Genomic DNA, 15,019 nt, shown 5'->3' on the forward strand with positions numbered 1-15,019 from the left:
CCTGCCAGGTCTATACCGTGAAGAGATAAAAAAAAAAAAGAGGGAACAAACCCACATGTACAAAATATATTTATAGCAGCTTTTATTATAGTGTTAAAGAATTGGAAACTAAGGGGTAGAGGTGTCCATCAATTTATAGAATGGCTGAACAAATTATGGTATATGAATGGAATGGACTACTATTGTGCCATAAGAAATGCTGAAAGGGATTCTTTTTCAGAAGAGAAGACTTGCATGAAGTAAGCAGAACCAGTAGAACAAATTTGTACAAGAACAACAACATTGTAAAGCAAACAACTTTGAAAGACTAGAGAACTTTGATCGACTCAATAACCAACCAGGATTCCAGAGGACCCACAATGAACATGCCACCTACCTCCTTAGGGATGAATGATGGACTCAAGACACAAAAGACGGCATATAGTTTTTAGATTCAGTCAATGTGGGGCTTTGTTTTGCTTCACTACATATATTTGTTAGGATGGTTTTATTTTTATTTTTTCCAATGGAGTTTGAGGGGGAAAAAAACAAACTTTGTTAAATAAAAAAAATTAAAACATTTTGTGAAGCACCTGCTACTTCACTTCTTTAGCAATAAAATTCCTTTAAACATTTTAGAGGAAGATATCAGCTGTGCACTACAATATTATTTTTGGCAGCTAGAGAAAGAAACAATAGGGAAAGGAGAGTCTGGTGTCAGAGAGAACAGATAAGAGACTATCTATAGCAATAATTCAGGTGGGACATGATCAGGGCAAGCACCAGTGTGGTGGCAAGAATGAGTAGAAAAAGGGGGATATATTGGCAAGATGGTATGAAACAAAATTGACAATGTGTGGCTATATTTGAGGATGATGGTGATGGAGAAAAACAGTCAAAGATGACATGAGGGATTCAGGTCTGGGAAATGAGAGAATAGAGGGGTGCCAACAGAAAAGGAAAGGTGGCAGGCCAAGGGCAGGTTCTGAGCAAGATAATTATGAATTCAAATTTTCACTTGTTGAGTTTATATACTAGAAGGATATCCAAGTGGAGGTGTCCAACAGGCAGCAGGAGATGTGGACCTGAAGTTCAGAGGAAATATCAGAGCTTTTTTGTTTTAATTTTGGTCCAGACTTGTGATTCCATCACTAGAGGGAATTTGTGATACAAAATTCCTTTCACAGAGGCAGACTGGCAACTCATCTGCAATTTACAACCATAAACAATTGCCTGTCAGTCAATAAGCATTTATTAAATATCCACTCTGTGCCAGGCACTGTGCTAAGTGCTGAGGATACAGAAAGAGGAAGAAGTCCCTGCCTTCAAAGAGCTCACAGTCAAATGGAAGAGACAACAAGCAAACAAATTCATACAAACAAGCTAAAAATAGGAAATAATTAACAGAAAGAAGGTATTAAGAGAATTAAGAGGAGTTGACAAAGGCTTCCTGCGGAAGATGGGATTTTAGTTGGGATTTGAAGAAAGCCGGAAGGAGGAGACAAGGAGGAAGAGGATTCTAGGCATGGAAGACAGAGAAAATTCCCTGGAGATAAGACAGAATATCTTTTTCATGAAATAAGGAGACCAGTTGCTGAAAGGCGTAACTAAAAAGTTAGCTGACCTGTCTATTGTCGCACAGAAAATATGTTTGAGAGAAAGAACTTGAACCCAAGTCTTCTCCAGCTCCAAAGCTGGGCCTTTGTGCACTAAGCCATTCTGTTTCTATGAAATTAATAATAATAATAATAATAGCATTTATGTAGTGTCCCAAAGTTTGCAAAGCACCTTATACATAGTATGTCATTTGAGCCTCACAACTCTGTGGGGTAGTACTGTTGATCCCATTTTGCAAATGAATATAGATTTGGAGGTCATTTATATAGAGATAGTCATTGAAGCCACGGAAGGAGATGATATCTATTTGCTGAGTGAAGGAAGAGGTGAGATAGTCTGCTGAAAATAAGAGACAAAAAAGGGCTGGGGGCTTAAGAGAGAGAAAAGGTTATAAATATTTGTTGAAGGTTGTTAACAAGAGAATTCTAGTTTGTTAGCTCTCAAAAAGCTATTAGATATCATTTTACAAAAGATGAAACTGGCTGGGGAGAGGTACTTGCCCAAAATCACATAGGTGATTAGTCCAAGAGCTAAGACTTGAACCCAGGTCCCCAGACCCTGCCTGGTACACTTTCTAATTGCATCATATTGCCTCCCTTTGTGGAGTAGCAGTGAGATTTAAGGTGAGGTTTGTCAGTATGAATTTATAATACATTAAATTAAAACTTTTTTTTAACTTTCTTGAGCAATATTGGTAGCCTAAAGCTTGACTAGAAAGCAAACAAACAAACCAGAGTTGAGATTTAACTACTCAAAAGTGGAGATTGTGGAAGATTAAAGGGATGAGAGATTCTAGGATGGTCAATCAGTCAATACACATTTATTAGGTGTTTACTATATGCCAGGCACTGTGCTAAGATACAAAGAAAGGCCACAAAAAGCAGTCCTTGAGCTCAAGGAGGGTAGATTCTAATGAAGGAGACAATATTGCATAGTGACATATGTATGGAACAGATGGAAGGTTAATCTGAAAGAGAAAGCTATTTTGCATATGGAGGGAATGAGAAAGGCCTCCTGCAGAAAAACATTGAGTTGAGTCTTGAAGGAAATTAGAAGTGAGAGGGAAAAGTGTTACAGTGATGAGGCACAGCCAAGGCAAAGGCAGAGAGATAGGAAATGAGGGTTCAAGAAACTGCAAGTAGCCCAGTGTGGCTGGACAGTAGAATGTCAGGGGTAGCAAAGCACAAGCAGAATGCAAAAGGAGGAAGAGGTCAAAGCATAAAGAGCTTCAAACACTAACAAATTTAATATTTGATCTAGAGATCATTGGGAGACACTAGAGCTCACTGTGGGAGGAGAAGGAATATTTTCAGAATTAAGTTTTAGAAAAATCGTATTGGCAGCTGAGTGGAGGATGGAGCGGATTGGAGAAACACTTCAGAAAGGAGACCAGTTATAAGTCTACTGAAGTTATCTAGGTGAGAGGTGATGAGGACCTGAACTAGGTTGTGGTTGTGTGTCCCATTTGGACATGCTTCACCCCAAACCTCCTCTTTCTAATTTCTCTATTGCTGTTGAGGGCAGCAATATCCTCATAGCCACTTAGGTTTGCAACTTAGGTGTTATCCTCAACTCCTCATTCCCTCTCACCACCACTACCTCCATATACAATCTGTCTCCAAGGCCTTATCAATTTTACCTTTGTGACATCTCTCACATCTGCCCCCTTTTCTCCTTTAACACTGCCACCACACCCTAGTGAAAGCCCTTATCACCTCACACCTGAATTGCCATAATAAGTAGACTACTGGTTGATCTGTCTGTCACAAATTTCTCTCTATTCCAGTCTATTCTCCATTCAGTCATCAAAGTGACCTTCCTAAAAGCATAGGTTACCATAGCAACTTCCCCCACCTCCCATTCAATAAACTTTAGTGGCTCCTTATCACCTTCAAGATTAAATATAAAATCTTCTGTTTGACACTGAAAGCTTTTCATAACCTGCCCTCCCTACTTTTCTGTCTTCTTACATACTCTGTAATCAATGACACTGGCCTCTGCTGTTCCTTCAATAAGCCACTGCATTTCCCAACTTCAGGAATTTTCACTGGCTGTGCGCTATGCTTGGAATATTTTCTCTCTTCTTCTCTGTCTCTTGATTTGCTTCAAGTCCCAGCTAAAATCTTACCTTTCACAGGCCCTTGTTAATCACCTTTAATTCTAGTGCCTTTTCTCTTTTGACTATTTCCAATTTATACTATATATAACTTGTACATAGCCATTTGCTTGTTGTCTCCATCTTTAGACTTTGATCCTTGAGAGAAAGGATTGTATTTTATCTTTCTTTGCATATCCCCTTTAGTACAATGACTGGCACATTGCAGGTACTTAATGAATGTTTATTGACTGACTGATTGGTTGTGTAAGTGGACAGAAGGGGAGAAGAGATGCAAAATTTGGCAATGGATTAGATATACGAATTAGGTGAGAACAAGGAGTTTAGTTTACAATGTTGAGATTGTAAGCATGGGTGATTAGAAGGATGAAAGAACATATGGCAGTAATTGGGAAGTTTGGGAAAAGAGAAGGTTTTGGGGAAAAGATAATGAGATCTGTTTTGGACATGTTGAGTTTGCCTTTCCAAGAGGCAATTGGAGAGAGACAGACTGGAGCTAGAGATAAAGCTCTTAGAAATCACTTGCATAGAGATATTTTAACTCATGCGGAGAGAGGGGTGGAAGAATTTTATATGGCTGATCATAGGATTTGGCCTAAGGTGGCAAATAATACCAGCATAGGTGTGATGCGCTTGGAGATGAGGGAGCACTTAAGGAGACAATGGTCCCACTGGTACCTCATCAATACACACAAGTGAAAAGGAAAAATGGAAGGATCACAAGCTATGGTCAGAATATAAGAATTTCATAGTCCGGGGTTTGGAGCAATGGAGTGAAAGGAGAGGTTATTAGAACTGACAAAGTTAAGAAATTCTGACAGATTCAAGTATTAGAAGAATCATTATAAGGTATATTTACTTCAGTGAAGGTGGTAGCAGAGGATCCAGGAGAAAGGAAGAATGTGAGCCAGGAAATCATTGACAAAGGTGGGAAAGTATCCTGGGAATTGGTAGATGACAGAAGTGAGAGTGGGAAAAGGTTGCTAGTTGTACAATCTTGAGCAAATCACTTAACTTTTCTGTTTCACTCCTGTAAAATGAGGATAATAATGCCTGCCTTGCTTGCCTCATGAGATCGAGGCAAAGATCAAATGAGATAATGCATGTGAAAGCACTTTTAAAAGTCATAAAGACAGCCTATAAAAGTGCAAGGTACTTATTACTGTTAATAATATTAAGTATTATTATTTTTGTTGACAATACTATATTAGGTAATTCATATACCAATTATTTATGATCAGTTTTGTTCCATGAATGTTTATTTGCCTAGGATACATGGCTTAGAATTAAATTAAACCATGTGTATTTTATTTTAGTTTAGACTCAAGAAATACTCAGCCATAGACTATTTAAAGAGTGTATTACAATGAATAATCACAATAATTCCCCTCAGTCTCTCTCAACTTATGATTAAAGCATATCCAATGATACCCTTCTATCCATTATTTTTAGTTAGTATTCTTTTAGTGAATCCTTTATTACATCAGTTCTCATGATACTTGATGACGCATAATAGCCTCATGTCCTTTATCCTCTCCAAAGCAATTTACCAATATTCGTTAATTAATATTCAAATGCCTTTATGAACCAAGCATTGTTTCTTCAACAAGCTGCTTTTTGTTTTTAGCTTATAATCCTACCCTAACTTATTTGAGGGAAGGGGGGGAGGCAAAGAAATCAGACCAGTAATTTTACTAGTGTAGACAACTCCATCTACCAATGCAGATCAACACCCACTCTGAGTCCTGTCATTTTGGAGAGTTGCCTGGAACACAGAGAGATTAAGTGACTTTCCTAGGGTCACACAGCCAGCATGTGTCAGAGTCAGAACTTGAACCCAGGTCTTCCTAAATTGGAGATTTGTTCTCTATCCACTGTACTACCTACCTCTCATAACACCATCCCCCAACCAACACCAATACCAAGTATTATTATCACTACATAAAGAATATATTTTTAATTCCCAGAATTACATGAATTCAAATAAGAAAAAGTTAATTACCCTTTAATAATTTTTGTCCTTAAAATCAGGAAGCTATAGAATGGTCTGAGATTATTATCTATATCTCAGCTATAGAACAGTCTGAGACAGTTAATATCAGGGAGGTTGAGGGGGGAAGTAGCTAGGACAAGTTCCAAGTATGTGTGTAGAGGGGAGGAGATATGCCTAGAAAAAGTTACTCCTGAGTACCTGCTCTTCTCCAAGAAACCAGTGTTGCAATGCTGCTTTCTTGGCAGCCAAGGGACATCTTTTCTGTTCTTCTCACCCCCAAAGAATTGAGACACCCCACCTCGGTCTTTTTATTGTGGTATAAAAACTCATACTGTAGACTTTTCTTGATGTCATGCTTCAACAAAGCTTTCCTGTCTAGTACCATTCCTTCAAGGCTCCCCATTCAAAGACAACTAATAGATTTGGTAACATAAGTCACTAGCATCAACATAATGTAGTCTAACAAGCCTTGGATTTGAAATCTCTGATACTGACCTCAAATCTTCAACTCTACTATTTACTATTAGTATGACCTCAAGTAAGTCATTCAGTGTCTCTAAGCCTCACTTTACTCAACTGTAAAGTGAAGGATTAAGTAAAGGTCTCTTCTAACTCTCAATCCCATGATTCAACATCAAAGGTGAACATCGTTACCCTTCTAAGACAATGTGTGAACATAGAGGCCCCTTTGGGGCCACCTCGTCCACTGCTCGCATTTTGCAGATGAAAAAATTGAATCCAGGACAAAATTACTTTGGATTTAATGCATATCTAGAAACTGAACCCTGAATTAGGATGTTCATAAAGGCAAATCTCACTAAAATAATGGCATCTAGAAACAACAATAACAATAGCTAGTGTGAACATAGCACTTTAATATTTGTGGAGCACTTCAAAAATAGTATTATCATTTGATCCTCACAACAATCCTGGAAGGTAGAGGATATTATTATTCTTATTTGATAGATGAGGAAACTGAGGCAGGCAGATCTTAAGTGACTTGCTTAGGGTTACATCTCTATGAAGTACTTAGATTTGATCTCAGGCCTTCCTGATTCCAAATATAGCACTCTATCCACTGTGCTACTGATTAGGTGTGGGCCCCTAAGGGAATCTGGCTCCCATTTGTCTACATGCCCCAGCTCCTTATTTCCCTTTGAAAGCCCTAGTTCTACCTTTTGATCTTATCCAGATGTACCTTAGGCCCTTGCCCTGAAAAGAATCTGTCTCCCATTTTAGGTTCCTTATCTACTCCCCTTATCTCCCTTTGAAAGCCCTAGCTCCACCTTTTTGATCTCATTCAGATGCCTTTCAATTCCCTTCATTATCTATTCCCATTGTCTGTTCAATCTCTCAGACCTTCCAATCTGAATTCTTACCTAGACCCTTTTCCCAGCCCCCTCCTCTGGCCACCCAAAGTTACTTTAGTGTATAAGATCCACCCTAGCCCCCATTCAAACTCTGAGAATCTCTCATGCCCACTCGTCCTTATGGGCATCACCTGGCCTACATGATTTATCTCTAATAAACTTCTCTGGCTGGAAGATTTGGGTTAAATTCATTCAGACAGGGCCCCACTTCACAATCTTGGGGTTCCAGCACCCCTAAACCTCTAGACCTCATCACTACCTAGCTGCCTCGCTAAAAAAATTAGTTCAGGTTAGAACGTTTATGAAGTAGAAGTTGCTTTATGCCTCACTATGTATGTGAGAAATATAACTAGAGCTTCAGCCTAGACAAAACCACACAGTAATAGGGTTCTGTACATTGAGAGTTTATTAGCCATGACAAAAGAGCATTTTTAATGTCTTAAATGTATTTCTTTTTACCAATACTATTTTAATTTAATGGTTCTTGGCATCAGAACAAATTCAGCTTGACTCTTCATGCCGTTGAGAGAAGTGTTGAAAAACCAAAGCCAAGAAATTCTTCCTCTAGATCATTTCCTTTGCCCCTTCCTCTTGAACTGTTTGTTCATCAACACTAGTATTCCATACTTGCAAGCATACTGGGGAAACACCAATTCCTCCACTAATTCTTGAAGTAATTGGCTTGATATATTCTGATGAGAGTCATTAGACCATTTGACAGTCAGATTAACAGCTATCTGCCAATTATCTGCCAACAGTCCTCTTAACAGGATCTCTCTTTACCAGCATTTCCCCTCTCCTACTCTTTCATAGTTCCTAATACCTGTTTTAGAGTCAAAGATCTGAATTCACGTCCCACTGCCTCCCCAATATGTTTCTGGTAGTGATTCCTCTATAGAAAAAAAAAACTTCTTGAAACAATGGGTTTGATGGCTGTTATCACATTTAGTCAATAACAGACAATCCCAATTATCACAATTTTCCTTGCCAAAAAAAAAAAGAAAGAAAGAAGAAAGGAATTGAAAGCAATTTTCAACAAATGGGCAAATACAAGTCAATTTGCAGTAAAAATCAATAAGGTTAATCCTGATTGTCCATGAAGATCAATAAGATAAAGATGGGTCATCTTTGATTAATGTAGTTTTCAGCTATTTAAAAAACAATGAGGCCACGATGGTCAATATTCTCTGACACATCACACCAAGGTAGGTTGTTTGGTGGACCCTGGGCATCCTCCAGCACTACCTAGAATTACATAATCCATCCTGTCTGACATAGGCCACCAAGTGAGCAAAATATGTAAGGGAAGAGGATATGTCAATAGAGGAGTAGTCAAAGACAGGTGGAAAAGAGAACTTTCTGGGGCAATATGAGAAGGATCTAGAATGAGTGGTACTATGGATCAGAGATCTGAACAAGGTTATTGCATTTAGACATCTAATTTTTGGCATGAAATTGTGTAGTTGTAATGTAGAAAGACAGAGAAAGGCTTATGGAAAGCCAGAAAGGTGGAATATGCTGGGAATACTATAATAAAGTTCCCAGAACCTGCAGTTGTTTAGATATAATAATTCCCTTCTCCAAGGAGTTCATTTGATTAAATTCAGATGATACATAGTCTTTGAGAGATAGAGAAAAAAATTAGCTGATAACTTGTAAACAATTAACTTTTCTTCCAATTTGACTCAAAGCAATATAGAAATTAGGATTTGTAAAAGAAATATCAATGTAAATTACTTTGAATAATGAGTCATTTATCTACTTCTGGGAAATTTCTAGGGTCATGCTTTTGATCAATATAAAGACAATTTAATGGGGGAAAAGGAGCAAATAACATACCACCATCTGAGAATGGAGTAATAAGTCTACTTGTTCTTTTATCTCAAAGCTTGCTCCAGTATTTTGCATACAGCAGATGCTTCCTAAGTATTTGTTTAATTGAATTGAATTTTCCAGATCTTTTCTTTCTTCCTATTTTTCAAACTAAGTTAAACTAAGTCAGGATGAATCCATGAGCTCATTCCTCTGGGATCTAGTAAATTGCTTTTAACTCTGCTGAATGGCAGTTTAATCAGTAACCCCTGGGTGCTCATACCAAGGAGGTCATGATAAATGCACACTGATCAGAGCAAATGGAATCAGAAACAACTTATTGGCTATGAAGAGCACCTCATAAATACAACAGCTCCCCTTTAATTCTGATTTCAAATGAGCACCTCGTTGCTCTCCCAATTCACTTGTTAGTCTCTTCCTACAGCCTCCAAACACATACATATTTTTAACATTTCTTTCTGCAATAATTAGTCATCCCAGTATTTGATGAGAAATAAACAGATTCTCTAAACCAGAGAGCTCCCAGAAGTTCCCCCCAAAATCTGTGAGTACTACAACTAGAAGGCCTATCATATAGGTAAGATGAAAAGAAAAGGGGGGAAAAGGAGAAAAAAAAATGGTATTTGAGAGTAAGTGGAAGAGGACAGAAAAAGGAGAGAAAGAAAAAAGGTAAAAAAAAATTTTAGAGACGTGTGTGATGGGGAATGAATGGTAGAAGGCCATTGTCACTGCTACACAGTGACCCGTCTTACAGACTGCCAACCCTTACTCTAAAATCTAACCCAACCCTTTTCTTTCTCCACAGAGAATACACAACAGCAGCTCCTTACATACAGGTTACCTGGATGAGTTCGTCCAGCTCAGTTGCATTGACACAAGAGTGTTGAGATATGAATGTCTGCTTCTGAATCACAATGGTGGTCCTCCGTGAAATCTCATGAGGTTGCTCCAGAGCTTTGAACACAGTGGCTCCAATGATCAGATACACGACAACCACCAGGAAAATCGTGGAGACTGTCTTCCATTTCATAACATTAATAGTTGTGTCACTCTCCACCCGGGAAGAAAGTACTGTGGGCTTCGTAGAAAAGGAGAGCCTCGGTTTGGAGTTCTGAGTGGCAGATTTAGGATCCAGCAAGTCAGGTGCCGCCACTAGTAATAACAGAGAAGGAGTATTAAGTTGGAGTTGATTTAGGGTGTTCTGGTTGGGTGACTTTTTTTTTAATGGGGCCAGCATAACTTATTTCAACTCTCCTTGCTTTCCTGGTAGAAGGTAGCTGAGCTCTAATATTCAGACCAGATATCACTTCCTAGAATCTCAGATCTAGTAGCCTATATATGGGTACTTGTCCAGAGAAAGTGTTGGGATCTTTATTCTCAGGATTTCATGTGGTACTGAGAAAAGAAAGAAGAGGTGGACCTGGAAACTTGAACAAAGATGAGAATTTGCAAAGAATTCCCTTTTAAAATTCCAAATTCATAGTCTTTTGCTATAGCAAGATACTTTTTATAGCCATCTTCTGTGCTAGAAAATAAATGGGGTTTTGTTTGAGTCCTATATGCTTGAAATACATTAAAAAAAGAAAAACACTCACAGCCTCTGTTCTCAAGCAGCTTACAATCAGAACAGTCAGAACAACATAAGAAACAATTTGTTATTTTGCCATTTAAAGTAAGCATTATTTTTGTACCTTAAGGTCCTTAAGATACCAACACTTTTGAAAATAGCAAATATGCAGTATTTATAATGTCACTGAACCTTCTTTGCATCATGTAAGCTCTTTTTCCTAGTGTCCAATGGGACCACAAAATAAAATTTCCTCTTTCTTTCATTCTTTTAAATTGTGGCATGTTCAAAAAAGGAAATTCATTGCTACTTACAGAAACACAATCCTAGGTACAACTCACAAGTATTTGGACAACAATCAATCATCCAGAAAAAGAAATTTAAACTTTGTCTCCTACCCCTGTACTCTTGTACCCTCCATGATCTGTAAAAAGATAATTGCTCCATTAGTGTATATTTATATGTCCTCTTACAAATTCTCATACACTTTGCTGTAACTATGAAGCCATTTATTATTCATCTCAGCTATTCAAAAATATCATTAATGGATTCCCTTTTAGAAAATAAAAGAAATATCAGAATTCTACAGTGTTGCAGGAGGGGAAGAAGGGAATCAAACATCTACTAAAGGACATTTGATTATATCTATGTCAACAAACCACTGGAATGACAGTGTTTCACTGAAAGTTTTAACCAAAATATTTTTGACTTATGACCTTACAAGTATAGTATCTTACACACAATAGCCACTTAATAAATGTTTGTTGATTGTTAGATGGAAATGGATTAGAAGTATCTACATGAGCCCAGACAGAAAAGACTGTAGTATCAAGTTCCCTAAGTATATAGTCATAGAATGAATTAATATACTTCATAATTCAATACTTCAGTAAATGAATTTACCATATTGTACATTATAGATATTAATGTTGATGATGTGAGATACACATTAGGTAGTCATGTGAGAAATTCAAAGATAACTGAATATTTAAGAACACATATGTAGTAAAGAGTGAAGTCAAAATGTCATATTTCACATGTCTAATCCCTCTCCCAGATTATCCTCTATGAGTTAAACTATACAGCTACCAACCACAGTTTCATTTCATAAAATAAATCTACAGTAGCACTTAGGCTAGAAGCTTTGTACACAAAGCTATTTAAAGCTCTGGGCTTCAGCACAGCTGTAATGTGGTGGCGGATGAAAAAATGGTCTCTTCATTGAGTAGAACTCATACCCCTTTTTCATTTTTCTCCAAAAAAAGTGAGTTCACAGCTGTAAACCAATATAGCATGTTTCTTTCACCTACTAAAAAAAAAATTAAAAAGGAAATGTTCTGAGGACACCTTAATATGTATCCAGACAGATAAATATCTACATGGATATGTGTTTATCTTCCCCCCCCAAGTATATTCAGCTGCACTAAATAATGCCAGTGGTTAAAACCATTATTATTACTTTTTGAAAGATAATTATTATATAACTGAATATAACATGAATGTGTTTAACCTTATATAATTAAGAAAATTCAAAGCTCAGACTTCCTAAATGAGGATTCTTTTCAGAGTCACTGTCCTCAAGGAAAAATAAAATAAACATAATAAGGCTTGATTAGATAGATAGACAGACAAGCTCTATTGGCATATCTGGGTGATAAATAACGATACTAATGACAAATAATACAAACTCAAACAATCATTGAGCAGAACAGAATAGAATTGAACAGTGTTTATGCTCCCACACTGCACTTAACCTTTGGAAGAAATCTCAGAGCTCCCCTAAATCCCATCAACACACAGACACAGACAATCCTTTAAATCGGTGTTTTCTAACCTGAAGAATCTGGGAACCTTTGAAAATTACTGCTTCTCAAAAGATCATGGCACCTTTCCTTATGCACTTATAACAGTCACTCAATTTATTACTGGAAGAAGTCCAAATTTATCTTTTTAAAATTCAAAGAAATCTACTTCTCCCCAGCAATTAAAACTTTTTCAATTACCAAAAACAAGTGAGAGGTCTATTCTAATAATTGAGTATATTGAAATTTTGGCGAAATCTCAGATAAAAACCAAAAATAATCTTTTTTTTCCAAGTCAAATATGGGAAACCAGTGAGTTTGTAACTTTGCTTGGTATAAGCCTTTGGCTTCCTTTGGGAAGCCACTCAGAGAAAAGAAATAGAGGTTGTATCTTTCCTTACTCTCCTTTCTCCCTCAGCAAAGAGGGCTCCTAAACTAATAACAGGCTATTCTTAAGCAGATGCTCCCCATCCTCACCCATTTACTTATCCTTCAAACAGACTCTTCGGGGGTTCTGACAGGAGACCTGATGCTGGCAGAAGCCAGACTTCAGCACCACTTATTCTCTTCACACAGCTAGCAACAAGTGTGGACAACCACCGCATAACATAACCCTACACAATCCTAACCTCCCTCTCCCCCTCATAGACCCCTCCTTCTATTCCCCTTCCCCCCGCCCTCCGCATCACAAATCTTTCAAAATATTCAAAGCAAAAACTCAATGCAAATGCAAAAGTCCGGGATGCTAGTGGGGTGAGGGAAGTAAAAATAGGGGAAAGAAGGAGGGGTTAGGTTAGGATGGGGGGGGGAAGTGTTTGCCCCTAAATGATCTGCTCGCCAAGTGAGAGCCAAGGTGTTGACCTTAAACGGAGTCCGGATGGGCTACACAGCTTGGAGAAAGCCAGGCGACTGTCCCCTAGGATGAAGCGGCCCCCGGAGACCGGAGGGATGACGCCTGGGAACAAGGGATTTACCTCCCGCACTGGAGCCGGCTGTCTCCTGCGAGGAACTGGAAAGCATGAGGCATGCATGCAGCATTCAAAACCGGGAAAGGTGTTGGGGCAGGGGGGTAGGCTTAAGGGGAGGGGGCCTCGAAGCTTTTAAAAAACAAGTCAAGATACTCACTTCTTATTCACAGACTGGCTGCGCGCTCCGAGTTTCAGGGGCAGGCATTTTCCCAGTCTTTGTTTTATGGGGGGGGGGGGAGGCAGGAGGGAGCGGGGGAGGGGGAAATAGACTTGAATCGAAAAGGTGGGGGGTGAGGACGGGGTGGGGGGGGAAGGACTGGTGGATGGCTTGCTGCAAAGAGGCGAGAAGTTGGGTCCTCCTGCCCCTAGCCCCCCTGCAAGGCCCCCCAGGCCAAGGGGGAGCAAGGCGCTGCTTGGGAGCTCTAGAGCTGCGTCTGTCACCGGATGGTGAGCAAGAGAGAGCCGGAGTGGGGCTGCTGCCACCGCCACCGCCCGGGGGGCTCCCAGGCTCTCCCTCGCCTCCTCGCTCCGTCACCGGGAGCCTTTGTGTCAATCGGTCCTGTCTGCGAGTCTGTCCGCCCTGCTGTCTTTGTGTGAGAATCTCGCTCGGTCCCTCTTTGCATGTCTTTGTGTGTCTCCTCTTGAAAGTCTCCCCCACACGCACACCCCCAATGCGTGAGCGCGAGTGTATAAGCCTGTGTATGTGTGTATCTGTGCGTGTGCGTGTGTGTGTGTGTGCGTGTGTGTGTGTGTGTGTGTGTGTGTGTGTGTGTGTGTGACACAGTCACCGTGTGGCTCCCTTTTCCTTCCTCCACCTCTGCCTGCTTCCCCTCCTCTCCCTTCTCTTTGCTTCTCTCCCTCCCTTTCTCCCCCTCCACCGCCCCTCCATAGCCTTTCTCCTTTCCCTCCTTTCAATCTTCCCTCCTACTTGTCTCCTCCTTCCTCCCTACCTTTGCTCTTCGCTTGTCAGTCCTCCCCCTAATTCCCGACAACCTCTACCACTCTGCCACCTTCTGCCTATGGCTTCGTCTCTGATCTGTGCCCCTTTCCCTGGCTGGAAATGGAACTCCGTTGCGCTCAATTGGCTTCTCTTCCTCTCTGTGCCCTGGTCCCTGACCCTGCCACCATTTTCTCCAAAACCAAGTGACACCCACTATTCTCAGGTATATGGTACTCTAGTCTCAGTACCCCACCCAATCCCCAACCTCGTCCCTGGAATCCATGCACTGGTCCCTCATAGCTGAAGGAAGGAGACAGGATGTCTTGAGTCCTTAAGATGGTTCCACGTGGTCTTCCCTCTCTCTGGGACCTTCCATCTGACGGTGGCACTCTGCTCTTGCTAGAGAGCCTAAGGGTAATTGTGCAGAAAAGAGACCCCAATAGTTGGTCTTCCTCTCTCTTACTTGGTACCGATGTGAGAAAGTCCATCTGTCCTCTTCTCTGCCAAGCTATCATCCCAGCAACAACTGATGCTTCTTCCTTTATTCCCCAAGAGAACTCTGACCAACCCTTGATTTGACAGGATTGGGGAGGTGGGGGTGGAGGGGACGGGGAGAACAGATGTGTCAAGGACAAAAACACTAAAGAGGGATGCTGAAGGATGAAAGAGGAGAAAGCACGGTCTTCTACGGAAACTACCAGTTGCCAAGAGTTCGTGGACGTACAAAGTGTACTACTTCAGTGGGGGCAGGAGGGTAGCAGAAATCGGATGAATGAGATCAGCCCCCTCCTCCACCACTCTGAAGTCCTCCTGGCTTTGGCAGCAGGATACTCT

General features: G+C 40.0%; 1 protein-coding gene across 3 annotated transcripts in view; it reads right to left on the reverse strand.

The window, feature by feature from the left end:
- The window catches only part of KCNK2 (potassium two pore domain channel subfamily K member 2), a 193,907-nt gene extending 179,184 nt beyond the window's left edge, over nucleotides 1-14,723 (reverse strand). Inside the window, exons 1-2 of one of the 3 annotated variants that reach the window (XM_021007782.2) lie at nucleotides 14,649-14,723; nucleotides 9,750-10,060 (exon numbers count right to left, since the gene is read on the reverse strand). In XM_021007782.2, coding sequence (XP_020863441.1) covers nucleotides 9,750-10,060; nucleotides 14,649-14,700 — 363 coding nt within the window. In that variant the 5' untranslated portion in view covers nucleotides 14,701-14,723. Of the gene's footprint in view, nucleotides 1-9,749; nucleotides 10,061-12,754; nucleotides 12,882-13,402; nucleotides 13,494-14,648 lie in introns of those variants that run through there. The other 2 variants (XM_021007785.1, XM_021007784.2) reach the window with 2 other exon arrangements.
- Between the last annotated feature and the right edge of the window lie 296 nt (nucleotides 14,724-15,019).

Source organism: Phascolarctos cinereus, unplaced genomic scaffold (genome assembly GCF_003287225.1).
Source record: "Phascolarctos cinereus isolate Bilbo 61053 unplaced genomic scaffold, phaCin_HiC Scaffold_5;HRSCAF=322, whole genome shotgun sequence".
NCBI lineage: Eukaryota > Metazoa > Chordata > Mammalia > Diprotodontia > Phascolarctidae > Phascolarctos > Phascolarctos cinereus.